General features: G+C 32.8%; 1 protein-coding gene and 1 long non-coding RNA gene across 2 annotated transcripts in view; one reads left to right on the forward strand and one right to left on the reverse strand.

Annotated features, from left to right (window-relative positions):
* The window catches only part of LOC111054503 (ABC transporter G family member 9), a 38,316-nt gene extending 13,547 nt beyond the window's left edge, over positions 1–24,769 (forward strand). Inside the window, 12 exon segments of the mRNA XM_039441764.1 lie at positions 5,816–5,979; positions 8,833–9,002; positions 11,573–11,678; positions 12,602–12,702; positions 13,970–14,131; positions 14,631–14,753; positions 16,077–16,208; positions 17,007–17,214; positions 18,051–18,265; positions 21,654–21,843; positions 21,846–21,861; positions 23,027–24,769. Coding sequence (XP_039297698.1) covers positions 5,816–5,979; positions 8,833–9,002; positions 11,573–11,678; positions 12,602–12,702; positions 13,970–14,131; positions 14,631–14,753; positions 16,077–16,208; positions 17,007–17,214; positions 18,051–18,265; positions 21,654–21,843; positions 21,846–21,861; positions 23,027–23,216 — 1,777 coding nt within the window. The 3' untranslated portion in view covers positions 23,217–24,769.
* Positions 18,933–20,747, reverse strand: LOC120355679. Its single transcript, XR_005573741.1, has 3 exons — positions 20,439–20,747; positions 19,648–19,782; positions 18,933–19,057 (listed from the first exon to the last, which is right to left on the reverse strand). It is a non-coding gene; the product is annotated as an uncharacterized LOC120355679 (long non-coding RNA).
* Positions 24,770–26,848: the final 2,079 nt, after the last annotated feature.

Here is a 26,848-nt window from a genome sequence, read left to right on the forward strand (position 1 = left end):
CCATCCTGCTTCCACTCAGTCACGTTTGGGTGAACGTTATGCGCATGCCTAAAACCAGCTTAACTGGCTAAAAGTAAATCCTTTTTTATTTCGTGTGTTTAATCAAAGAGGATACAAGCTTATATTGCATTCTATTTTTATATGGTTCCATATACATTCAACGTTCAATGATTAATTCCTTGGGGAGAAATTCGAACACCTCAGAAGTACGAACCATCAATACGAAAGATATTTTTGATTTATCGAACACAATAAGCATTGCCCTTAACATGATCTTATTTTAAAATCATAGCATACGATGAATATAACAAAATTATAGTTATATTATTGAGTTTTTCGTGTATTTTGAATTTCATGAAAGTTTAATGACTGAGGTTGAAGTATAAGAGCCTTTGTCGAGATACCACAGCAATCTGATGCCCTAATTTAAAGTCAGTGATCAAATGATAAAAAGATGGTCATTATGAAGAAATAAGATTGAAACTTCATAGATTTTTCCATCAATTCTATTCACTTAATATACATCAAGTTTTTTCTAAAACATTCGGTAATAAATTTCGTTCAGATTTTGAAATTCAGCTTCAAGGTAATAACAAACTACTTCTTAAATATTTTGATAATGACCTGTTTCCAAAATAATTTCTGTATACTGAAGTGATATACAACTGATCTGATATCATTTCAATATTATATTATAGTATGTCATATAATTGGCTACTTCAAATTGAGCTGTCTCCTGCAGTTGATCTCCAAGTTCCAAAAGAAATTCAGTTGTTGTCGACGTCCAAGGGTCGAGAGTTGTAGTTGTAGCTGTTAGTGACTCCAGCTGCAGGCTAGCAACAGCTGCCAGGATCCCATTATTTAGGCTGCTTAATGTTTATTAGACATGGTGTCGGATATGGAGCAGCTCCCCTTTCCCCGCGTACAGTTATGGGTCAATGACCTGTTGGGTGATTTCGTGAGCAGAGGCTGGGGAACCTTGAAGACTGAGCAGAGCAGGCTCAGTACTGTCAGACAATGGTACCGAAAAAAGCAGCTAGACCCCGTTCTCCTACTATAAAAATAAGGCTGTAATTTGCTATGTTCTGTATACTTATATACTGAGCTGCCTGTGTCTGGATCAGTGGCTCACTCGGTCGAGGAAATGCGTCACATTTGCCAATTTCTATTACTAACTTCTTTTTGCTCACCTACTTTACTCTTCTCTTCTTCTCGTAGTTGAACTTTTATCCTTATCAAATTATCCTTTTAATTATTCTATTTAAATTATCCTTATTCATACAGTGCTTTTCTATGAATCATTCCACACTGGTGAAACAGCATTAAAGCCTCCGTAAATTTGATGAAGAATAATGGACTTATTTTTTAGAATGATTCATTATTTGTAGTTTTGGATGTTGATTACGTTTTGAACATCATTTCCTGAAATATTTAATATAATGCTTTTCTCTAACTATACTGTATCACTGTATTTGTTTTTCCTAACAATTGACCTAGAATGCCATAATCGAGTCTCCTTGAAAAATATAGCAAGGTGTAAGATACATTGTACTGTTATCAACTTATACAGTCTAAACTTGGATTTATACTTATTGAGTCCCCTTAAATGAAGCAAGATGTTACTGTTCATTGTAGTGTTATTTTTTTATACAGCATAATGGACAATCTTTATAATATTGAAAAAACCCTTATCTCCCAGGCAGAGGCTGCCTGTAGAACTAGAATTCAGGAATGTAATTCTGTAATTATTGGAATAACAAACCTTGAAAAGAAGGAAAAAGGATATTTCTGTTAATAAATCCTCTAAAACTTTCAATAAATCATCACTTGCTTAATTTTTAATGTGAATCTTTTTGTTATCCTCATGAATTGTCCATCTTGATGCTCCACGAACTGTTAGTTCAGAATGAATATTCCATGCTTCTTAAGGAGACTAATATTTTTTATCCTGATTAGTACAAGAGTTTCTCTTTCAAAAGGCAATAGATAGTCGAATATAATGTTTTCTAATAATTTTAGGCTGGAAAGTTGGGTAATCATCAGCTGAACTATTATGCCAGTAAAATTTCCCAATTCTAAATAATGTCTTTCATCATTCAGGAAAGAACTTTCAAATTATAATATAGTTGTAGTTTAGTCCTTGCCAAATAAGCAATAACTAATCGAATTAGATCTATCCTAGCTGTTTGTGACTTGAAGGTCGTTGAATTGCATTAGGTAATTGGTTTCCATTCATGGTGGAAGAATGGGAATTTTGTGGAATCCCATGCCAGGTGGGAGGCTAAGTGGGATTGAACCCACCCGGCCCACCTGGGTCAGCGTTGACCTTCAATTTCACCGGGGTCACCGCCCTTATTGATCTGTGGTGACGTCATCCTCTCAACTTCTCAACACCCCTCACTGAAGCGACAGCTTTTTATTAACTTTTTTATGAGCTACATTGTCATTTTTCCCCCAGCGTATTGTCTGTCGAGAACATTTGACGCTTCTACTCTTCATGATGTGTTTTTGTCAGCTCAAATCCCCTTATGAACTACATAAACATTGACAAATAGCATTCTGTCAAAATCAAGGTCAATATTTGAAGTACCGTACAGTATTTTCTCTGTGTTAGTAGATTAACCAATTTTGAGCAAGTTTGCAAATATCCTTCCATTTACATGCAATTCAATACTCAATAAGTTACTATGATTGAATGAGATATCTTTCTCAAATCATAATGAGTCTTTCCACATCTTCATAATTACAATATCTCGTTAATAATATTAACGAATTATTCTTTCTCCCCACTAAATCACTTATTTAGTACTGTATTATTGCAATAATTGGTATTTGCAGTAGACTCAAAAAACCAAAATATAAAGTATTTTTATTTAACATTATTAGAATCATGTTTTAACTGCTGTTATTCAGTCAATCGTAGATAAGTACTGCATTCTAGAAAACATTACGTAAGCTAACGTAGTCAGCATGGTACATGGGCTACTCATTTATGGCAGGGCCTGAAGAGAAAAAGGTCATTCAAATTTCTGTTTTTCAACACTGAGTTGAAAACTATTTCAAACTGTAATCAGTCTTTACTGCATAGTTTGATTAGATGTGCCTTGTGATATGAAAAGATGAATTTTCTAGTAATATCTAAAAACAAGAAACATCCATAACAAGAATCTCAGGTACATCACATGATTACACATAGATCGGAGAACCAATAATCCTCTATTTCTCATTGAATAATCGTCTATTTGTATGTTTAAAAAAACGAAAGCAAATAAAATATTCTATTCTATTCTATTCTATTCTATTCTATTCAATGTATGTATGAATGGATCAATCAATTGACATGTTGTAAGAGCAGTTACACTTCAGTGCCTGATTTTTGTTGCATTGCAACAAACAGACGGCAACGCAACATGTAGACATAGTCTTCCAGTAGAACAGAATTAATTTAAACCGCTCTTCAAGGACACTGGTGGTAGTGATTGAAAACTATCACCCATTCCATAATATTGAACGTTGCTTAATTGTGATTATGTCTCATGCTTGAAGTAATTGTAAGAGCACTGAAAACTATTCAGACTAATTCATTGAAAAATGAATGAATTTATAACAATATAGAGTCGAGACTCTAAAAAATATCGATACAAACCCCCTAAATCAAACCAGCTCGATTTATCACAACAATATATTCATATCAAATTACAACACTTCTGATGTTGCAGGGTCAAGATCTTCCAATTCGAATCAAATAATCAGTTTTTTATCAATATAATTAATTATATACTCTAAATGATTACCATGATTGAATATTTTAAAAATTATAATGAATATTTCATCAATCACAATAGCTCCTTCACACTTCCTCCCTTATTATTGAATAATCACGCTGAGTCACGAAACCCGTACCAAGTCTATCAATAATAGTTACTCAAAGTAACAGAAATATAAAATCAGTTTAGTTTTATATTAGTGTTATCTGAATGGTATCTTGTGTGTTTATTGTATGGTATTTGAGTGTATCGTACCTTTGGAATTAAAGAAAAAATGAGAAGTGCAGACATTGTTGTTCATATTGATAAAAAACAATATAAAAACTTGTAGTACCCTTTATTAAAAACTTTAAAATTTTCTTTATTAATTTGAATAGAGTAGCCCATAAGTAGATTTTATTGTTGTTCGTATATCAGCATCCTCAGATTAGCCAGTCAATCTTCGGACACAGCACAGGGTCGTCATTTCCTCATGTGTCACATTACTTCCTCTGGTGCATGAGTTGATGTGAATCTTGCAAACCGGAACCAGTATTTTATGATGTGGCGAGTTGTTTATTTCTTCCCAGCAGCTCTCAGGAATGTGTCAATGATGGGTGTCAATGTTTCACGGCCAGGGGTCATTAAAGGTGATAGTAGATAGAGGTGATTGAAATAGAGTGCGACAACGATTCATCGATTCTGTGAAATGCATATTTGTGTGAATGTTTATCAACGGTCGACCGTCTCTGTGTTAGTAGGCTAGAGGCTACTACAGTAACTATAGTGGCATAGTAGCTATAGCTATAGTGACTATAGTAGGCTTTAGTGCAACTATTGTGAATGGGAGACGAACTAGCCGATTTACACCTGAGATCCGATTTCCTTATCCAGGTGTCATTCAGTGTGAATATTGATTCCATTGACTTTTCACACTGTGGCGCTATGATGATCGAATATTTTTGTTCTCACGAGAAAGGCGTCATCGATCTCTTTATCTAGATTGTTTCTCCATCAGCACAATCTTCGCTAATGAGTCGCCTGACCTCCTGTCAATTTGTGCAGTTGGCACAATTTTTTCTCAACGTGAAATATTTTCTCATTAGAAATGTTATTAATTGGATTCCAGGTGTGGAAACTGGTATAATCGGGTATTTCACGTTTAGGGCCATCAAATCCCATTGTAATGATTTTGAGAAATAGGTATTGTAGATTCAACCCATTCAATATATTACTAGATCAGAAGACATGAAAGATTTGATGAGCAAGATATTTTGAAATTTGTATGAAATGTTCAGTTTTTCATTTTCCTCCGATTATAATCCATCTCTTTTGATCCCCGAAAACGATTCCATCTCTTATGAGTTAAGTCCTTGTCTTCTACCGGATACTAGGGTACGGTGAAATAAGCCTTTTTAAACTTCACAGTGAAAAGGAATATCGTATAATAAAATTAGGCTGGAAAAGTCTTTATTCTATTTTTGTTCAATATTTCAAATAAAATCCTTGGAAGATGCAATTTCCGAAATCTTTGTCACTAGTTCACTCTTGCTTCCCAATAGTTGTCTTGAAACGTTGAAACGGTCTTCACCAAAAAGCGTATTACTCAAACAATCGCCGGAATAACTTCAAGTGAAGAATCACCATCATATTTGAATAAATATAAAATAAATGCAGATCTGTTAAATCAATCTATACCGGTAAATGTGTTGAATTGTACTTATATTTAGTGCTTCTTTTGTTGGAATTATACTTTGTAATAAAATTGTCTTGAAACATTTCGATATCTTATCAATTTTCAACTTATAATGCTCTCTATTCCCATCTCAGATAGAATATAGAATGTACTCATTATAGATTATTGAATGTGACTGAGCTCGATATTTTAGGGCTATCATGAAGTTGTCATAATCTGTCATATAGCTGTTAGTTTCTCTATTCTTCAATAATTTTCTAAGAGATTTATTCAAGGCTTTCACCCAGATTTGAAGAAAGAAGATATTAGGAATATTTATTTATTATTCATCTATTCTATGAAGTTCTTAACAGCTATATTTTTTCTGTTGCAGGGTGGAATCGCATTTACCATGTCTTCAGCACCATCACTTGCCTCACAGACCACTGGAGCTTGTCTTCACCAACGTATCCTACGTTGTGGACAAAAAAGCTATCCTGAAGGACATCAGTGGTGTTGTCAAACCAGGAGAGCTGTTGGCTGTCATGGGCCCTTCAGGTGAGTTATTCAAAATATTCATTACGTTATCCAATCAAATTAATGATTCCCAATCCAGGTTGTATTCAAATATAAATGAAAGATTCTATGTGATACCAATTACAGTATCATAAATGATAAACCCGTCTTTCAGATTGATTCACTTGAAATGTCGTTGAAATAAGAAATAGAATTGATAAATATACACAAGTAGCTGAGTAGTATATGAAGTGGAAGATAGATCTATAAAATTATTGTCATGAGCTATGAATATATAGGATTTAAAAATATATTGAGAAACTCAGGAAAAGCAATACTCCAATATATTTATCAATTGAATAAAAAAGGATTCCAAAATTATGATGGATAACAGTTTCCAATTCTTACTAGGCCAGTCTCACTAGGCTACTGATAAAGCCTGTAGGCCTAGATTAGGCCCGGGAGGTAACTGGTATTCAGGATTGAATATAATGAATCTATAAATACATTTAGAATATTTGATTGGCGGCATATCAATTTTCAAACAGAGAATCTATTTTGTTTTGAACTGCTAATGGGAATGTACCACTAAATAACTTTCATCTTCCATCATTTGGCCTGTTATTATTTGCATTCATAGGTCAAATCTATTTGCATTCAATGAATTTCCTTATTAGAATCATCCTACAAATATTTTACAAATTTCTCATATTCTTTTGATAAACAAAAAATATTATTTTGCCTTATGGATAGTCATTTAGAATCTTCTGTTTTTGAATTTAATTTCATAGTTGAGTCATTGATCAGAAACTCAGAAATATGATTCTAAATTGATATAGAAACTGGGAGAAATGACCCAGTGGAAGGTTTTATAGATTTGAGTGATATTGATGTGGGTGAAGCTTTTTGTACTCATAAACCAATTTCATATAAACAAATTTCACATAATATCCTAAAATGTCATTCCACAAGTGACGTATATAATATGAATATTGGAATAACTTGGAATGTAACATGCCTCCAACATTACATTGGCAGTCTATAATCATGAAATATTTATAGCCACTAAGAAATGAAAATTTCCATCGCTTCGTCAAGAGTCTAGTAATCTCGCGATGAAAAATAACACTAACTTAGTACAGAATTTGGAATATTCTGGACCTTTATTGAAGTGAAGTACACATTAATATTGAAGTAGAATACAACTTTCCTATAATATTTCATTGCATTCCATATAGAAATCATTTCAAGTCGCCCCGAAATGAATATTTAATCACATTTTCTTGAAATTACACGTCAAATACTTTGGAAATCTAGAGAGCTCAATGGAGTCTCCACCGAAATGTCACCTTGAGAGGACATAATAAAAAATAGTCGCCTATTTATTTGTGAATGCACCTGCGAAGGCGTGAAGAATCGACTCAATCAATCGTGAATTCCCATCGGTTTGGATCGAAGGAGAGCTTGAATAAATTACAGGTCCGAACCCTAACCTTCCTCAACAGGGCTTGCTTTCGTGATGGAAAATGACCGGTCATTTGGAAGGTCAAGGCTAAATACATCCGCCTGTTCAGAGTGATTATTTTCGATGGAAATATCGAGCGAATATTAAGTGTCAAATGATTAATTCAAGTATGTTTCATACAAGATCTCTTCGACTTGTAATGCATTTATTGCAGTTTTCTCCTGCAGCTTTCAAATCGTGAAAGGGATGCAAGTTTTATATTTATGTGGGTCAGAGACCTCGCTTATCGTGTCGAGTGAAAGTAACACTAAATGTGTAGATAATTAATTCAGAGAAAGGGCAACTCCTATGAACCGAAACTATTATAGTTCTACATGTTCACCCCTCACTAAGTATGGGTGTGGGAAGGGAGTGAGAGGAAACAAGAAAGATTGAAGGACTGTCCATAAATTATTCAGTACCATCAGGGTTCGCTCCCTCTTTGTCTTATTTGCAGTGCTAATGCATTATCAGATGTGGCGAGGGGGTTCTCTCGAGGAGAACTGAATCGCGTGATCCAAGGTCAATGTTACAGTGGGGCTGAAACTTCATTTGGCATTTGATGTATACAGGTGCATAGCAATTTGTTCACTGAGCACCGAGTTTTAATTATTATTATTATTAATAGTAGTTTCCGTCAAAATAGATTTTCCTTCAAGTTTCTAGTATTAGGATGATAATTGTTTCTTATACGAGGATTGGAGAATTCTCATCGCTAGTATTAAAGAGTTTCAATCAATAAATAAATAAAATATTTAATGATTCAGTTGCTGGTTTGAAAAAAAATCAACTGAACCATTTGGCTTTAAATTCTATGTTTAGTTGTTCTTGGGGATTGCATGTAGAATAATAATATGTTGTATTTCGGATAAGAAACGAATTGATTTTGATATTTCTTCACTAGAAACTACTTTTTATATTAATAATGATTATTGATTTAATAGTCTGTAGTGAATCAGTTATCATCAGATATAATGTATGTCGAATTGGTTTTCAAAAACCTTTATTTGTGGAACTAACTTGATATTTATGAACTAATAATATTTGAAGAGTAATTTATGAGCAATAATTTTTCCCGTCCTATATTATTGTGTTTCAATTGCTTGTTGTAGTACTCTGCAATAGCAAAGAATTCATAATATGTCATCTGATACTTATGAAGACAATTTATACAAAATTGATTAAGAATCAAATCAGACAATATTAAAAAAAATTATTCGACAATTATTCATCAAGCTTATAAGAAAAATCAAACCAAAATCAAGACAAATAATGAATAATTCAATTAACTCAATTACGGTACTCTATACTCTATTGATGTATCCTGTCACTTCCACGTTCTATACCTGATTGGGATTATTTATTCATTTTCTTGTTTCTCTATTCTACAGGCTGCGGCAAAACGACCCTTCTAAATTGCCTGGCCGGCCGATTAAAGTTAGATTCCGGAAATATTCGTCTGAACAAAGAACGCCTCAACAAGCGCTGGAAAAGGCGGATATGCTACGTTTTGCAGCAAGATATTTTCTTCCCTGATCTCACACTTCGTCAGACCCTAGAGGTGAGTAGCAACTTACATCTTACAAACAGCATTATAGAATGTTTCAATTTTAGTTATATTGCCTTGAATCTACCCAATTGCAGTGAATATAATTTGCAGTGAATTTGCAGTGAATATATAAATTTCAAGTTCAACAAAACTACAGTACCTAAGTTACTGTATTCCTCTGTACAGTAATACTGTAAACGAAACTATTTGTTTATAATATCCATGCATTGCAAATTTTATATTCAATTTGTTGATTTATATAGAACATAGAAGTACTACACTTGATCACAATTCATGAAAATTTATTTATTGTGCTTTTCCAAAATAATAATAATATATTCTTTCTGTTGAAATAAATTATAAATGTAAAAAAGGTACTTAGATTTCATTTTTTTTATATGCATCCAAGCTGCCCTAAACAGGAGAGAGTACATCTTTCCAATTTGTATGGAAATAATTTAATTTGGACAGTAGTATAAATTTGAGAAGGGACAGTTTTGGGCGTAAGCCTATGGGGCCTCCTCACATAAGTGAATAAATGAATAAATAAATTTCATCAAGTGAATTGTATTTTATTTTCATGAAAAAGGGAATATCATAGCAGTTGATACAAAATAAATCATAACGCAACATTTTAAGTTGATGGTGATCCATTATTTCATAAAAAAATATTGTAATGATATAAAATTCATATGGAATTACAGCAACAGTGAGTTTCACTCTATACTGTCAGCATCCCTTATATTAATGAGATCAATGCTTCCCATTCAATCTGTGCTGACTATATAAAGTGAATCTCACTATAATAATGCTGTCTCTCTTCAACATCAGAGTCATTTCTCATTTAAACTGTGACGTGATAACCATTATTCGGAGATAAAAGCAACATATCTTGTTCAGTGAGCTCGAATGAAGAAATTTTATGATTTCGACAGTTTGAAAGCAATTAAATCTTCATGGTCGACTTCATTGATGGAAAATTGAAAGTATCTTTCAAGTTTTGTTTCATAGAACCATAGAGAAAATATACATATGTAGCTCATGCTATATTCTCTCTATGATAAACACATATAAATATACTCACTACTTGAAATTGGCCATTCACTTCTGGCCGAATTGCCTAAAGTCATTTTGATTGTGCCAAGTGATTCAATTGGCAGTTTTCTTTCATAAATTGCTCTGATCGAACAAATAATACAGAGTTCAACGAACTTTTCATGCTTTAAAATAACTGTCGCAACCTCGCGTTGCCATATCTCCCATATTATACTGCACAAGCCTTGAGTATTACAACTGAAAGGAAATTACTGCTTATTCACTATCATGAAAGGAAAATACGTATCGGATTTGTAGAAAGCTACTAAAGTGCTCTTTTTCAATGAATGAATGTAGATGTCAAAGTACTCATCTTAACTGCAGTTTTTCAAGATAGTTTATAACTATGGAAGCTACCGTACACCTAAGTACAATGCACTTCCTGAATAGATATAAAACTTATTGAGTTTTCCCACTATTGCTTGTATAAATATATATTTTTTGTACAGTGGCCAGTTTACATAGTTTCTCGATTTTCTCTTCCATCTCATTCTTCTTGCGTTGATCTCGTGAATCGGTTTAAAATTACTATAAAGAGCAATGAACTATAAAGATTATATCTATTGTTATGGTGCGCATTGACTCCCGGTAGAGAATTCCTCTATTGTTTTTAACCTTTCGAGTAATTCAAATGAATTGCTCAACAAATACCAGGAAATCGTTATTGGTTTCCTCTTATTTTCCAATAAGAATAGTGTACTTATAATTCAAGGTATTATGGCATTTCATACACGAAATCACTCAATCTACAAAGAATTTCTCACACTAGTTGCTACTGTATTGCTATGATAAAGTCTGAACGTATTCTGACTTCTGAGGGATTTCATAGAGAAAAGTATCCCAAATAGACTAAAAGAAGGAAGTCTTAGTCATAAATATTTGAATCTCACACAGAAAATGCCTCTCTGAATTAATACTACCAACTAAATCTGGATGTGCCTACCTATTCTAAAAGAATTCTGTTCTAGAGATATTACAATAATGTTCAGGATTTATATTACTACAATTAAAATATCTTTACAAATCCGGAAAAAGATTCTGTTTCTCATTTCAATTCAAATTTCACAATAAATTGCATTATGTAACGCCAATCTTATCAAATATTGACACATAGTTTATTGACATTGACATTTGCGATATATTTTATCAGTAGCCATTAAAGAGAGTAAATAAAATAAATTTTGACCTCAATTGTACTCATAAGGCACTACCAAAACATGAGTATAATAGCAATTTTATTATTTTTTTCCTAAACTCATAATAATATATTATGCTTCAATTCCAAGTGTTTAGCAGTGACTGCAAATTTAACCATCTCAATTAAATTTTATTACTGCATTCTGTTCCTAAGTGTGTTGCCAGTCTGATTTGAAACTATTTCAATTTATTGGAAAAAATGTTTCAATAGCATGAAATTTTTCATTATTTTTATCTATTATCTATTTTTAGAAATTATCTATTATTTATGCCTCGATTATATTTTCCAGTATGCAGCGATGTTACGGTTACCTGATTCACTATCTCACGCCCAAAAAATGCAATACGTTGATCACATAATTGATGTTTTGGATCTTACGAATTGCCAAGAAACAAGTAAGTAGCCTTAAAACAACCTAGTACTGTAGTGAAGTTATAGTTCGGCGAATAACTCTAGAAAAATTATATTTTTGTGAATACTGACTAGAGTGAGTGAGTTTGTGATTTGTTTCGGCTTAAAATTTTCCTATTTATTTAAATATTTTCCAAGTTTGTAATCGTCAAGTGCTTTTTTGTTGTTATTTTGTGTCCAATCCATCTAAATTCGAAATTTTTGTGCCGTAGACCTAAGTATATAATATATTTTTAAACTGGACATTTCTGTAAAGAATAGTGGAAGATACATAACCTAATTTTGGACTGCATTATTTATCAAAATCGGTAGAGAAGCAGTTTTGGACTAAGCTGTTGCTTCTCTCCCAAATAATTCTGTCATGATTTATGTACCAGTAAATAGATAAATAATACTGAATAAGGCTTCTGATCATCCACCAATCCAACTAATCATACACTGTGTATTACTATAGTGATACGAAATCCCAACAAATTACAATATCGATTTCAAAAACATGGGAAAAATTTAATTTAGAATTTCTGGAATAAATGACTTGCTACAAAATAGTAGGCTAATGTCAGTAAGATAAAATCAACTTTCATAGTGAGATCAGACTATTCATACTTTTATCATTCTGTATTAATTTTTTTCAAGATAAAGCACTTATAGTGTAGATCTTTCAGCATCTTTTAAAATTCACACTCTGAGTGCTTTATGTTGGAAAATATAATTCAACGTAGTAGATGTTTGGATGTTATGATGTAAAGGATAATAAACTTTTGAAGTTAAGTCTATTCCTTATTATTCAACCACAAATTATTATTCGTATCGATACACATACTCATCGACATAATTTTTCATAAAAATTAATTTATTATATTTACTGTTGAAGTAATCCGTATTTATTCGATATTTTATTTTGCAGTTATAGGAGATTACATAAAAAGAGGACTGTCCGGGGGAGAGAAGAAGCGAGCCAACATTGCCTGTGAACTACTAACCAATCCCTCATTGATGCTCCTCGATGTAAGATACTCTATTTGAAAATATATTGAGCTCTGTACATTTAATATCAGTTTAAGTATCAATCAGTCTCACTTTGAAGATCATGAAAGCATTTCTCTTTTCAATTCATTGTCTATTCCAAGTAATTTTAAAATTCTTCCTTTTCATAATTTTTCATCAATTAAAAGGAAAACAAACTTGAGTATTATAATTCATTAATGAAATGTAAATCTTGAAAAATCATGAGTAGCAGATAGAATATCATCAATAATTAAGAAATGAGAAAAATTATAGGTCAATCAGTGATAATCTATAAATTGCAAACCTCCTGTTGCACTATCAATTCATCCACATTTCACTCGATAATGCAATCTCACATAAATTCATCAATTCAAATTATTGGTAAGTTCATAAGATATACACTTATCACAGCCTTGTTCTCCCATATAATAACATACCTAATATTGAGGAAAGCGGTTTTGAACTGAGTAGCCTACGGTGGAGAATCTAATACTTAACATGATAAAAATACGGAAAATAGATATGAAGAACTCATATTATCAGTTCATTACTGAGAATATTGGGATTCATGACTTATAACGGTTCCATAACAGGATTATATTTATTATTTTATCATGCTGAATTTCATAGCATACTATATCAAGTGAATCATAAATGATTCTATGATTATTTAAAAAATGTTTATTGTGTGGAAAAATAATGCATATGAATTGATAATATGTTCAGATAAGTTTTACTGATATATTAAAGTGGATCAGTTATTTCCATCATCTCCCCGGGAAAAGTGAAAGCCGCAGTCTATTCACCTATTTAAACTACAATATTCAGCCTACTGATTTGCATTGTAGCCCAGTGATATGGATTAACTGACAATAGAATCTCAACTCTTTGTAGTCTGCTGCATTCAAAATGCAAATTAGTAATGAGGAGTCAGAGGAAAAATTTGAATTGTTAAAAATTTCCAGACATGAAAGGTTTTTACTTGTTACCTACTTTTGTCAAAATAGCTCATATTCAAGTGAAACAAGACCACATACATTGTGATCTCATGATTATGTCATGTCACATCTTTTCCGTTGTCTAGACTGAATCCAAAGTTCCATCAAATACGAGTACAATATCATACCATAGGTTCTAATCTATTTATCTTTGATTCTATTCTAAAGAATAATTATTTTAATATTCAAAGTAATCTTACTTTTTTAAAAATACTTTATCCTACTTCAAACGGGAATGTCTACAATAATGCTTTTTATGGTCGTTTCAGGAGCCGACTTCAGGACTGGATTCACATTCTGCTTACAATTTAATGTTGTCATTGAAAAAGTATGCGGAAAAAGAAGGAAAAACAGTGGTTGTCACTGTTCATCAACCCTCTTCTCAAATATTCCACATGTTCGACAGACTATTATTACTTTGCAATGGAGAGGTGAGTCGATTTAATTTTCATCTATTTTTGGAGAAAAGTTATCTTTGTTTGTTGAGGAAAGTAGCAATCAAACACAAGCTATTTTCACATTGATCCATAAAAGTTGAAATGCATAAAAAGTAGCCTATACTATAATAATTATATGAGAAAATATATAATCAATTTTTAATTGTTTGTAATAATTTTAAAGGACAAGGCTTTTGGATGAATAGAAAAAATCAGAAGATTGCCACTAAACAAAGAGGAAGCAGAGATTAGTGTATTATTCGTATTAGATCATCTTGTTACAGTATTATTAAGTATACGATTACCTATTAACAATTTTCATTTTAAAATCCTTTAATTCCAATCAACTTCAAATCCAAGTAATTGAAATTAAATTTCGTCTGGCTTCTCGCACTCATTTTGCTCTAGTGCGCGCTATGCTTCTTACTGGAATAAGTTTATATTCCAAGTATTTAAATTTAATTTGAAATTTATTGTATTTTTTCTTTCCCAGACTGCCTATTTTGGGGACGTAAATAAAGTTGTTGACTTTTTCAACAACGTTGGACTGACGATGATGCCTCATTACAACCCTGCTGACTTTATTTGTGAGTATTACAACTTCAAAGTATTTCATGATCACAAATGATTGTTATTCATGTTTTTTATGGAGTTTATGATTCGTGGATTCACATACTTCACTCGTTTCTCGTACTCCCGGCTATTTTCTTTATATAATTGACCGCCATAGAATTTTCAGGCTAGTCTGGGCTCGGGTCACTCAGAAGCGACTGAAAATTAAATTATTCGCATAAGTAAATCTGCGTAATTAATGAAAATTGACAAATACAACCAGATGAAATCTGTCATGATCTTGTTGCTTTGCTTCTAAGTACAAGAAATTATGAATGTTGCAACAAAACATGACAAGATCAGAAAGTGAATTAATTGAAATTCTATTAACGTACACAGACAATCTTACTGAAAGAACTAGGTTTGGGGATTGGAGTTAAAACCCAACCCATATTTGATTGGACTGTCAGTTTTAATAGTTGTGTACATCAATTTGTAATAACTACATTTTTAGGTCATATTCAATAATTGCTTTTTAATATAATTATATAGTATTAATGAAATTCAGAAAGTAGTTATGATGTACTCCATTTTTGGAAAATAAAGTTTATTTCACATTTGGACGTTGGACCACATATTACTGTATTAAAATAGTTTCTTCTATGATACAGCCGATATGAAATAATGAACTTGATAGAAGTTTTTCAAGTTTGAATATTGGTTGACTTTTGATTCAGAATTATCAGAATTCGATTTTTTTCACTTTACAATCCATTGTTTATCTCACTTCAACCAAATTAAATTTCCAACGGATAACTTTCAATAACTTTGAAAATGTTCAATAATCGTCATTTTGGGTTGTGTAGTTTGAAGATTATTGTTGATTACGGTATATCTCTTCTATTGATAATTATATCTTCAAAATTGTTTGGAAGTTAATGAATAAACCAGAAAAGGTCAATACGGAACTGCTATTGATTTCATTTGAAAAACATTTCAGGATTCCAAGTTCAATAAAAGTTGTCAGTCAGCCACTGGAATCTGAATCTGAACCTGCACTTATAGAAATTTTGTATCTTATTGTAGCGCAAATAGCCTAATATTGTCCTAATATTAAGGATGCATTAGCTGTCTTCAGTTTTGCAAAAGTATTCTGATTTACAAATCCAAAATCCAAATCCAAATTTATTCCACACTCATAAATACATATACATAAATCAAACAAAGCTCAACATGACAACACAAGGATTAACCATTTATAATATAGATATTTATCGTGACAATTAAGTTTTTAATCTTCAATATTCAATTTTTTTTTTGCTGAGGGTGATTCTCAGAAGAGGCTTGTTAATTTGAATCTTGAGTTTTAATATTTAATGTATGAATATGTGTTGCAGTGAAAGAAGAAGAGGGTAAAACCCTGTGGCAGGATACAGCCAGTCACGCGTCTTCCTCGGTTAGCAGCTCTGACGATGATGTGTCGTGGCAGTGGCCCACTTGTTTCTGGACTCAATTCAAAGTAAGTAACACTCCTCCCAATTCGTTCATTCTTTGACTCAGTTTCATCACGGTACTCAAATGGAAATATCAGTATTAGAAAAATGCCCGAAGTAGCTCATTTCTCATAGACATAGTGTGTGCTATGTAACTGTTTTACCAATTATAATCAACTATATTGTATGTATTACTAATTACTGTTTATTATGCTACAATAATACATTTAAACCGACAAAGGAGTATTTTCTTCTGTTGATGAGTGCAGCGTGCATGCTAGACACTTATTGACAATAATTCAATATGACACAGATGTTAGATGAAGGAGTATTTATTTAATTGATGCATTAATGCCATATACAGTAGAATACAACTTGGTCTACTCTTATTGGTTCAAATGAGAGAGATCAGAATACAGGTAATAACTTATCTGTTATATATAATAATATCTTTATTACCTCGTATCATCATAATATAGGGTAACATCAGAGAGAAGTTATTCATCTTTCCTTATCTCTGGTAACATATGATCGTTGAGTAAATTACAGTGTTAAGGATACTTTTATTATTTTTTGTCTCTAATACTACTATATATATCATATTCATTGGTGTTATAAACAGGTATTAAATTTACTCTCATGAACAATATATAAATGTGTTTTTTATGCTGTATGAAAGTGAATATTGTATAATATTTGAAGTGATTTGGAATCTTGAACTCACATGAGACCACATTGAGCTGTCCTAGTAATTTTATTTCCATACCAATTTCATAAGTATCGTGTCATCTCTATTAATTTAAACAATTATTGAATTATTTCAGGTACTGAGCAGAAGAAATTTCCAAGAAGCAAGACCCAGAATGCTTTCAACTTTGAACTGGGTACAAACGGTAGCTTTAGGAGTGATGGCTGGACTTCTCTGGTTTCAACTGGAGAGGAAAGAGGAGTCACTACATGACATCCAGGGATGGATGTTCTTCTCAACGACGTATTGGATGTTGTTCGCTCATTTTGGAGCTCTATCGTCGTGTGAGTAGTATATCTTTTGTTTCATCACTATTAGTGTACCTTACGGATTCCGGGTTTATCTATTATCTGTTGATAAACTCTTTTATCTCAATCAAAAAGATTGTTGAATAGCTGAGTAAACCTAGTATTGTTGTATTAACAACAGCAACAACAATAAACCTAGTATTACATTTTCCAGATGAAAGCTCATACATAGTAACGTCACATACATTTTTACAATGGCCAAGGTGTTCAAGATCACCTGCCTCATTATATAAACTGTGCTATTGATGACAATAATATCATTTCCTAAAAAATGAAAGAGCAAAATTATAGTAATGTTCTAATCAATTACGTTTAGGTTTAGGCTACTTCTTTTAAATTAAAAAAACGTTTGTATAATATAGAAAATCAGTTTTGAAACTATATTTTCATGAGAATAGATGTATTGTAGTGCAACAGATTTAAGAACCTTCCATTTTATTGATTTTTTCCTATTGTGTGCCTATGTTGTAGCCTATCAATATCATACAAGCTATCAGCAGACAATGTGTTCCGGGAAACAGTTCTTTTAGTTAGCTTTTTGCCATTCCACAATTTTTCCTGATTCCAATAATAGTTTTAGAATAGCCCAATTCTGAATTAATCACATTTTATGTCTTTACAAGACTGCATGCTGCAATTTCACAAATGCTCACAGAATAAATTCAGCTAAACCAGCTAAATTCCTTTCAAACTTTGAATACGCTTGAGCCTATCAGTTCACAGCCTATTAGTATGAGCCTATCCAGTAGAGGGTAAATATTTGTCTTCTATTTCCAAGTTGTACTAATTTTTTGATTTCCGTTGTTGTGCAGTTCCACCTGAGAGAGAAGTGATCAACAAAGAACGGCTGTCTGGAGCATATCGACTGTCAGCGTATTACCTGGCAAAAATGGTGGGCGAATTGCCGTTGACCATCACGCTGCCAGCAGTCTATCACATCATATCCTACCCAATGCTTGGCTTCCACAGTCCTACCGTGTTTGCAACACTGCTGGGATTCTTGCTTCTCAACACCATTGTAGCTCAGGTATGTTTCTAACACAATAATTGTGTTATTTCAAATTATTTGAAATCTCTTTACTGTCCCAGTTTCATTGGAGAAGCTGTGTAACATGAATAATTGTTACACGTTGAAGAATAGATGATACTCTTTCAAAAGGAAAAGAGGGTAACAGTGCTCAAACCACGCGTGCAGCAAATATGAGAATTTTGAAGAAGCTTAATTATTATTAAACGAAACTCCAAATTAAATGCTCTAATTCACCCCAAAGACTTCTGCTACTGCAAATATTGACAACAGGGTAAACAGCTAACCCAGTTTACCCTGTTGTCAATATTTGCAGTAGCAGAAGTCTTAGGGGTGAATTACAGCATTTAACTTGGATTTTCGTTCACTAATAATTATTAATTCATTGGCATTTGAATAATAGCAATATCTCAGTAATTTCCATCCATTTTAAAGAAGCCTTAACGAATGAAAATATGTTATTTATCTGATATGGCAACTAACCTAATGATTTCAGAAGATCATGGTTAACAATTTTGAAACAGCATGTTAAATTGAAATTAAGAAACACAATGGCCTCGTAACGTTCGTTTGTCGTTCAAATGGTGATCCAACCGTGCGTCTTATTCATAGGACACACGCTAGGGAATTCCCACTGTAGTTATGTGTCATGAAAAATGAAAGAGAACTGGAAACAGGTATTTTCGTTCAATTTTAATTTTTGTGCTCAGTAGACGGTATATACAGATATCAACTCAAATTGTTAATACATTGGCTGCTTTTGATTGTACCAGTGATAGTTTTGGTTGAAGTCTGTAACAAATTAGAGAAAGACAGCATAAGATAAATAGTGTATTGTTATGGAAGGATAAACTTGTTGAGAATTGGATTTCATTATGATTTTAGAATATAACTGTTGTTTTTCCAATGTATTGTTTGTTCGAATATTTGGTATTGTTCATTTATACTAGTGACTTATATACAGTGTAGCACAAACGTTTGTTTAGTTTTGGTGATTGTGTGCTATTCATCAGTATTTCGCTTGTTGTGAAACATTATGAACATGGTTGGCAAAGGTGAGAATTCTCTTCTGATATTCATTATGGATCAGTGTGACTTATTCTACTATGTTATAATATCAGAGTTATAGGAAAATTATAGAGTCAACGATATCGAAGTCATATTCAATTGTCTTCTCCTTTTTTAGGGCTACTTTTGAATATAAATAAAAATATAAATCTGAGTACCCTCTTAAAAATTATTTTGTCACAAAAAATGAAAATGTGAGTACCCTTTTTAAATTATTTTGTCACAAAATAATTTAAAAAGGGTAACTTACTCAAATTTATATTTTTATATGTAGTCATATTCAAGTTTGTTTGAAACGTGCGTCAAATTCTTACCGAAATAATACGTTCGATGTTCGTCAATCTCTAAGCTCTTACAGTCGGTACTCCTACTCCTCGATTGTTACATTCTCCAGGATTAAAATACTGCAACATTGTCTCGACGAGTCCTCAAACTCAAATGCCTGTACTCTGCAACAGAAATAATTGTAGAATTTGATTCTGTTGTCATTTTTAAATTCTATACAAGTAATAGTTGGTTGGTTGTCTGTTGTCTCAACCATTCCAACTCCTGAAGTTCAGCACCCACTAAATTCATAATTTATTTATTTGAGAATTTCAATGCGGAGCATAAAAGGAAATCCCCAAAATTGCTCCCTGATCAAACGATTAGAAAAATTTATAATAATATACAAAAGAATAAAGGTGAAAAGAAAAATAAATATAATAGAGAATATAAAAACAAAAACATACCCTATTTAAACCGAACTAGATTCAAACTGAGTACAGTAATTGAATATTGTCGCTACGCTAAAAAAACATGAATATGGAGTGATAATTAGTGATGATTAAATAGATTTATATAAATGAGGGCCGATTACAAAATTGTGATTATATTTTTCCAATGAATTAATCACTAATTTATCTATAGAAATGTAACTATGACACCTCAAAAATTTCAATGAATAAGAAAAATTCTCTAGACATTTTGTTATGAATAAGTTTATATATAATTGGAACACACTAAGCTTTGGTTGACGTGTGGGGCTCTTTGAACCTTTGGATCCTTGAATCCGTCCCTTCAAAAACAATAATCAATATATATAATTTAGAGTTTATTATCTTACCATCAGTATCTCTGACTTTTCTTGAACTCCAACCCAAAGAATGCCCAGAACCTCCTGAAGCCATGCGGTCGTAAATGATTCCTGATTATTGTTCAGTTGGTAGTACAAGAAGCACTATGACAAGTAGATTGTGTACTATTTGAACTAGTTTCATTATTATATTCTTGATAGAAGTTGGTGATTCTCAATAATCCAATATCCTATTTATATATTCCCAAAAAACACTTATTTCAATGACTTCACTTTCAACAAACTGTATTTTTATTAAGAGATAATGTGTTTTTTTAAGATATGAATGTATTCTATTAAGACAATTTATTTCTATTAAGATAATGTTGTCAAGGTGTCGGTGTAAAAATAAATGAAAAGTGTATGAAGAGTTGTTCTAATCAATTCAAGCTCTAAATAAGATGTTATTTCACTTGATAAAATAATCATAGTTCAAAGGTAGAGAGTGTCAGTCAGGCTGATATCCTACCGGTTCTGATTGTCGCAGTAATTAGGCTATATTGGATAAATTATCATTATTATTCAATTAATTTGCGTTTTACTTGTTTATAAATGATGATAAGAACTAAGAGATGATATATCTACGATGCTGGCCACTTATTCAATGATAGGGTTGTAATAGTTTATAGTAAGATATATTCGATCAGGTTACTCCTTAATGAGGTCCCTTCATTCTTAACAGCCATTGGCGTTGAGAATTTATTCCAGTATACATCTAATATACATTGTACCTATTCTATCGATATAAACATAAATAGAAAATAAAATAACCAATGAAAAGGGATGTATAAAAGCATAGAGAGAAGATACAACATGTATCAACATTATTACTCTATGATAAAACACGCCTCATATTTTTAAAATGAAGTAAACAGCAAGCATCAAAAAATCATACTCACTTTTGAAAAGCTCTCTCACATCCAATATGTGTCTCCTATATCTCTCAAATACATTATACTGAAAGTATACTCCATTACTTGAACTTGTTAGTTTTAAATTAGTTTGGTTTGTGAATTGTAGTATATCTAAAAAATGTGAAAGTACATAATCTAGCTACATTTGGACTGTTGTTTAAATTAAAATTGGAACTGTTTTCGGCTTAAGCCTGTGGTACTTTTCTAAGAATTGTGTGATTCTGAATGACTGATTAAATTAATGAACTTGAATCGATGAATTTGATATTAACGAGTGAATTTTTTGTTGCAGAGTGTTGGATTCTTTGTCGGCGCATGCTGCATGGACATGCAGGTGTCGATAACGATCAGTGCCCTCTACACGCTGGCCACGCAACTGTTTGGCGGTTACCTGGCCACCAACATCCCGCCCTGGCTCAAGTGGATGCAGTATTTGTCCATGGTCCATTACGCCTATCAGAATATGCAGATTGTCGAGTTCAGCGAGGAGAGTGGATCAAGTGAGTAACATAGGCTACTCTTAAAGTGCGTTTACACCAAAGTTATTAACAAAATGTTGATAACTTAATCCTTATAGATTCTATTAGATTGAACGGAACTTGACAAACACATATGTTCATCAAGTGCATGATAAGTTATGCTAAATCTAATTGAATCTATGAGGATTAGTGTAAACGCAGCTTTTGTTAACGTTTTTTGAGTAACTTAAACTTGGTTAACGCTCTTTGGGTGATATTTCAAAGCAGCTACATACACGCCGCCGTGTTTAGTCTAACAATGACATTATTGATGTTTTCAAGCCAATGAACGGTTTCTTCTCATTGGAAAGGAATCAATGTTCTATTATTTCATTAATACAACCATTGGCCAAAGTAAATGAGATTGGTTAAATGAGTTTCATAGAAAGTACAAAAAGAGAACAAATTTGGCAATAACATAAATGAATTGAGCTGATTATATTTATATTACAACAGGTCGATCTTTACTGGAAAAATATTCTCGATGGAATAATCTGTAATATTAAACCGGAGATGAACGAAATATCCTAATCTATCATACCAATCTATCCTAATCTATAAAATATAGATTTCGTTTCTCTATCATTGAATGCTATTTATATCTGAGTAAATTGAATTCAATTGAAATTATCATCAAGTTTGTCAAATTCACGACAGAACTTGAGTTTGTGGCCTAAGCCTGACTTATTGGAATTGAACATTAAGCAATAGTTATTCTCATAGACGGTGGCTTCTTATATAGATCAATCTAGTCTCTCTAGAATGTACATCAACTTTTTAATATAGTATGTCTTCAGATCGTTCTACTATATCATTCTCTAATGGTCTATTTATACATAATTTTCTTATGAAATATTACAATCTCTCATCGTTCCAGTGGGACAGATATTCAATAAAAACATAATTCATCTCTATACTACCGGTACCTGATATAATGTCTTGGGGCATGCCACACAGAGAGCGATCTGCCATCCTAGAGGTTCGATCTAAATGTAGATATAAAAACCCATGAGACCGCAAGTTCACTCTCTGTGTGGCCAGGACCCAATTGTCTTACTCTTCTTCCACTCAGTTCATTTGCACCAATCATTTTCATTATATTTTCTGATTGCAATTGTTGATGTGCAATTGATGTTTGTGTGTTTAGATGTGCGCCGCAATCGAAGTTCGACGTGTGCCTCAACAACTCGACGACGCACATCCCCGTGGCGTCGATCCTGGAGGTGCAGGGAGCCAGCCTGCCGCTCTGGGCCAACACTCTCGTGCTGCTCCTTTTCCTGCTCATATTCCGCGTGCTTGGCTACATCGTGCTCAGATACTTCCGTCGACCCAAGTGAACTCGCCAACACTGTTAAACAATTATCCAACTGATAAGTGCGGGCTGGACGAGGTAATCTAGCAACAATTGGCTGTGTCGTTTTACTTGTTTTGTTAATATTGTTTATGTTGTTTCTACTGCCGTCGGTGATGACCTAGTGCTTTTCATTTCGAGATCGGAACATTGCTGATAAGTGAATCTCATTGCTTGCAAGTGATCGAACGAGATGAGATGAGGTCACAAGAGTGCCTTTTATTTGTGAAGGTGTGCCAACCAAGTTGTGAAGAACTCCTACTGCCAATGTTATTGGGTACTCTATTGTGTTCTCTATGTAACCTTCCTATCTTCCTAGACTAAGGTGTAATATAGATATAATGAGATATTTTTCCACTGTACTATAGTCTGTCAAGTATTTCTAATCAAGGAACGTCCCACCTCATTCAAACATCGGCCTTATTCATACTCGGCCAGCTCCATCAGAGCGTTTTCATTGTATAGATTCTATTGTATATGTTATATTGAACAAGAGTCAACTATTATAAATATATATGAATATCCCTTTGTGAATTAATTGCACCATCCGATTACTTGTTAGAATGTAAATGCTTTAATGTGATTCAGAATCTCCATGTATGTGTATTATCATGAATGTGTGAGTATATTATACGTACATTGTTATGATTCAACAATTTTTGGTGACTCGACCTAATTAATATAATATAATATGGTTCTCATTGTGATGTTGATATACACGGATTATACTATTTTACCTACTATAATGTGCTATCGTACGAAATATATTAGCTGTTCTATATTTCTATCAAATGCTTCATGAATGATAGTTGAAATCATATCACTGTACAAAGTATGTGCTAATTTTTAGTTGAATAATGTTAAATAGGAATAGTGGTGAGCAGAGCTTTTTTATTCGAACTGTAAATTGCTTGGTTTCATGCTCATTCATTACTCAATCAGAAGAGCTGTGTTTGTAATTTATTTTAATGCCTAAATTTTTAATGTTGTGAATGCGTGTGTGTATGTGTCAGCTCGTGTTTTGAATAGGTATGTTTTTTATGAGATGATATAATTACTATATATATTATGAATGTCCGAGGAAAGATGATGGACAATCGATAACTACTCAGGATGTTGCAATACGTTAACAGGTTTGTAAGTTTATCATATTTTGGATCCAACTACCATAGCTTAAGCAGACACACCTGCGGGTGCCTTAACACTAAGCGAATACTTGATTTCTCCATTGTTACATGTTCGCTGTTATACCGTATTATGTCTTATCCAGCTAGTTTTCTCCATTCAAATTTGTACCTATTTCTGTATTTTTTTATTCAAATCTAAAGAACCAAACTGTATTAGTATCAGTGTATTGTTAAAACATAATCATCATTATTTTAACTCTTGACATGAACTTATATTATATATTATATATCAACAAACTGATGGTATGTGCCGCGAATAAACAACCAGTTTATGTACCTAGTCCAATTCTTGAGAGGAAAGTCATAAGGCAAGAGAAGCTATTTATAAATTAATAAATTTATTACAAATTAATCATGGTGTTTTACTGTCTATAATTTTCTTTCCCTCTTTCACACCTCTTCATGGCCAACAGCATAATTATAGTCAACAAAGGTTGACTATTATGCTGTATTATGATAATTATAGATTATATATACTAATGTAAGTACTGTAATTCTCAGTAAGTTATTATTGGTTAAAACTTATCATAATAATGACATTCCATTTGGAACACTTTTGATGTGGAGTAAGCTTATTCCACATCAATTTATTTTTTTTAATTCAAATGTGGTAAAGAATGTACACTCAACACATTTTATGACACTGTAGAGAGAGAGAACAGTGGCAATTTATTTATAAATGATGGAAATTCATGCAGCAATCAAGCTAAATCATAGTCGAATTTCATTTTCTTGATTATTCCATCAATTTCAAAATCTATTTTCTGTTATGTTAGAGATATAACCATAAATAATTCTTACCTCTGACAATAAGCTGTAGCTTGAAATTCATGCCTGAACGACCGGCTAAAGAGTGAAATCAACGTTTGAAAATGTAATATATTTCCTCTTTATCCTATTCTGATATAGAAATTGTTCATGCGAATCAGTGGCAAATACGAGAATAAGTTTTTCACTAATAATTATATTTGAGAAACATGTTGTATCTGCAATAAATATCATTTAATGAGGTTAATTTTTATATTAAAATTTCTAGTGAACGAAGCCTGAACTATGATTAGCGCAGAAATTGTATTTCTCTTAGAACATTCTTTGGAATCAAGGAATCATTCCTAAAACAAAACAAAAAAAAAAATCAATCAAAACACTCAACAGTGCTATTATACGGCTATGATCGTGATAGTCATATTTACCTGAGGCCTGTTTCATTATAAGAGAAAGCTGTCCACATACTAGTCATTCATAGTAGGTAGGTATTATAGTGTGCTATGCAGTAGGCTTCAAGTTTATAATAAATTTATTGCAAAGCACGTTGTATCATGTACATATACGCATAATAGAATGCGTGAACATCCTTTCTATTTTTATATAGGCCTATCCATCAGTATCTTAGGCGTGAGCAGAGCTTCAATAAAGAGTGTATGCACCATGGAATCATAGTTTCCTGGTCTTTAGCCTACATGATCTGAAAAACCTTCACAATTGTGAAAGATATTACAGAAAATGGAGAATTGAATGATGATACAATCTCTTTACCTTGATTTTTCCACTATTAATGAACAGTATGAACGACTTGAGACCATATGCACCATCCGCTAAACTACGATTATAATTATTATGAAGCAGAATTATTCTGTGTTACATTCTCAGTTTAAACCAACAGCTGATCCCAGATCTAATCAAGTTGATGCATACGGGCCTTAATCCCCGGCCACTCTTATCATGTAGCGTTCCGATCCTACACATGTCCGATATTTCTTTGGGGTGGAGGGGTGGTGGTGAGACAGTTATTATGACGGACATGTGTGGCCTGCTCCATTCTAGGCGGTTGCGATCCGTGATCGGATCGGAGTGGGATCGGAACACTGTATGATAAGTGAGACCCGGGCTTAATTTGTTCATGGGAGGTTGAGGCGAAAAATCAAACGTCTGTATACAGGTGTGAGCAGGCATATAAATACAGAAGGACATCTGTGTGCGTTGCAAGATTCGTACACCTGTTGAGAGATTTTTCCTGTCTGTCTGTCGTCGTGTGCGTCCGCTGAGTACGGTACGGTTGTACCACAGTATACATACAGTATGGAAACTCGACTAGTACCCTGACACAAAAATCTGCCATCTTGTTAGAAAGTTCCGCATTCTAATAGTATTGATGGGAGTTTCGGATCACTTTACTGATCCGGATCAATTGATCTCGTTCACTGCCGCGAGCCAATCAAAAGACCAGGATTGGAACGTTGTAACAGGATGGCGCAGTCACGTGACGTGTCTAGTATTTGTGCCATGTAAAAAGTATTGGTTGGATAGGCGTTTGATTGATAGTTTCCATTCTGTATCTATTCTGTGGTTGTACGGTACTATAGTGTGGTCCACGTTATAATGGCAGTAGATAAAGATATGAGAATAGCGATGCCGATTCTCTGCATTAATT

The sequence above is a fragment of the Nilaparvata lugens genome, chromosome 1 (assembly GCF_014356525.2).
Source record: "Nilaparvata lugens isolate BPH chromosome 1, ASM1435652v1, whole genome shotgun sequence".
NCBI classification, from domain to species: Eukaryota; Metazoa; Arthropoda; class Insecta; order Hemiptera; family Delphacidae; genus Nilaparvata; species Nilaparvata lugens.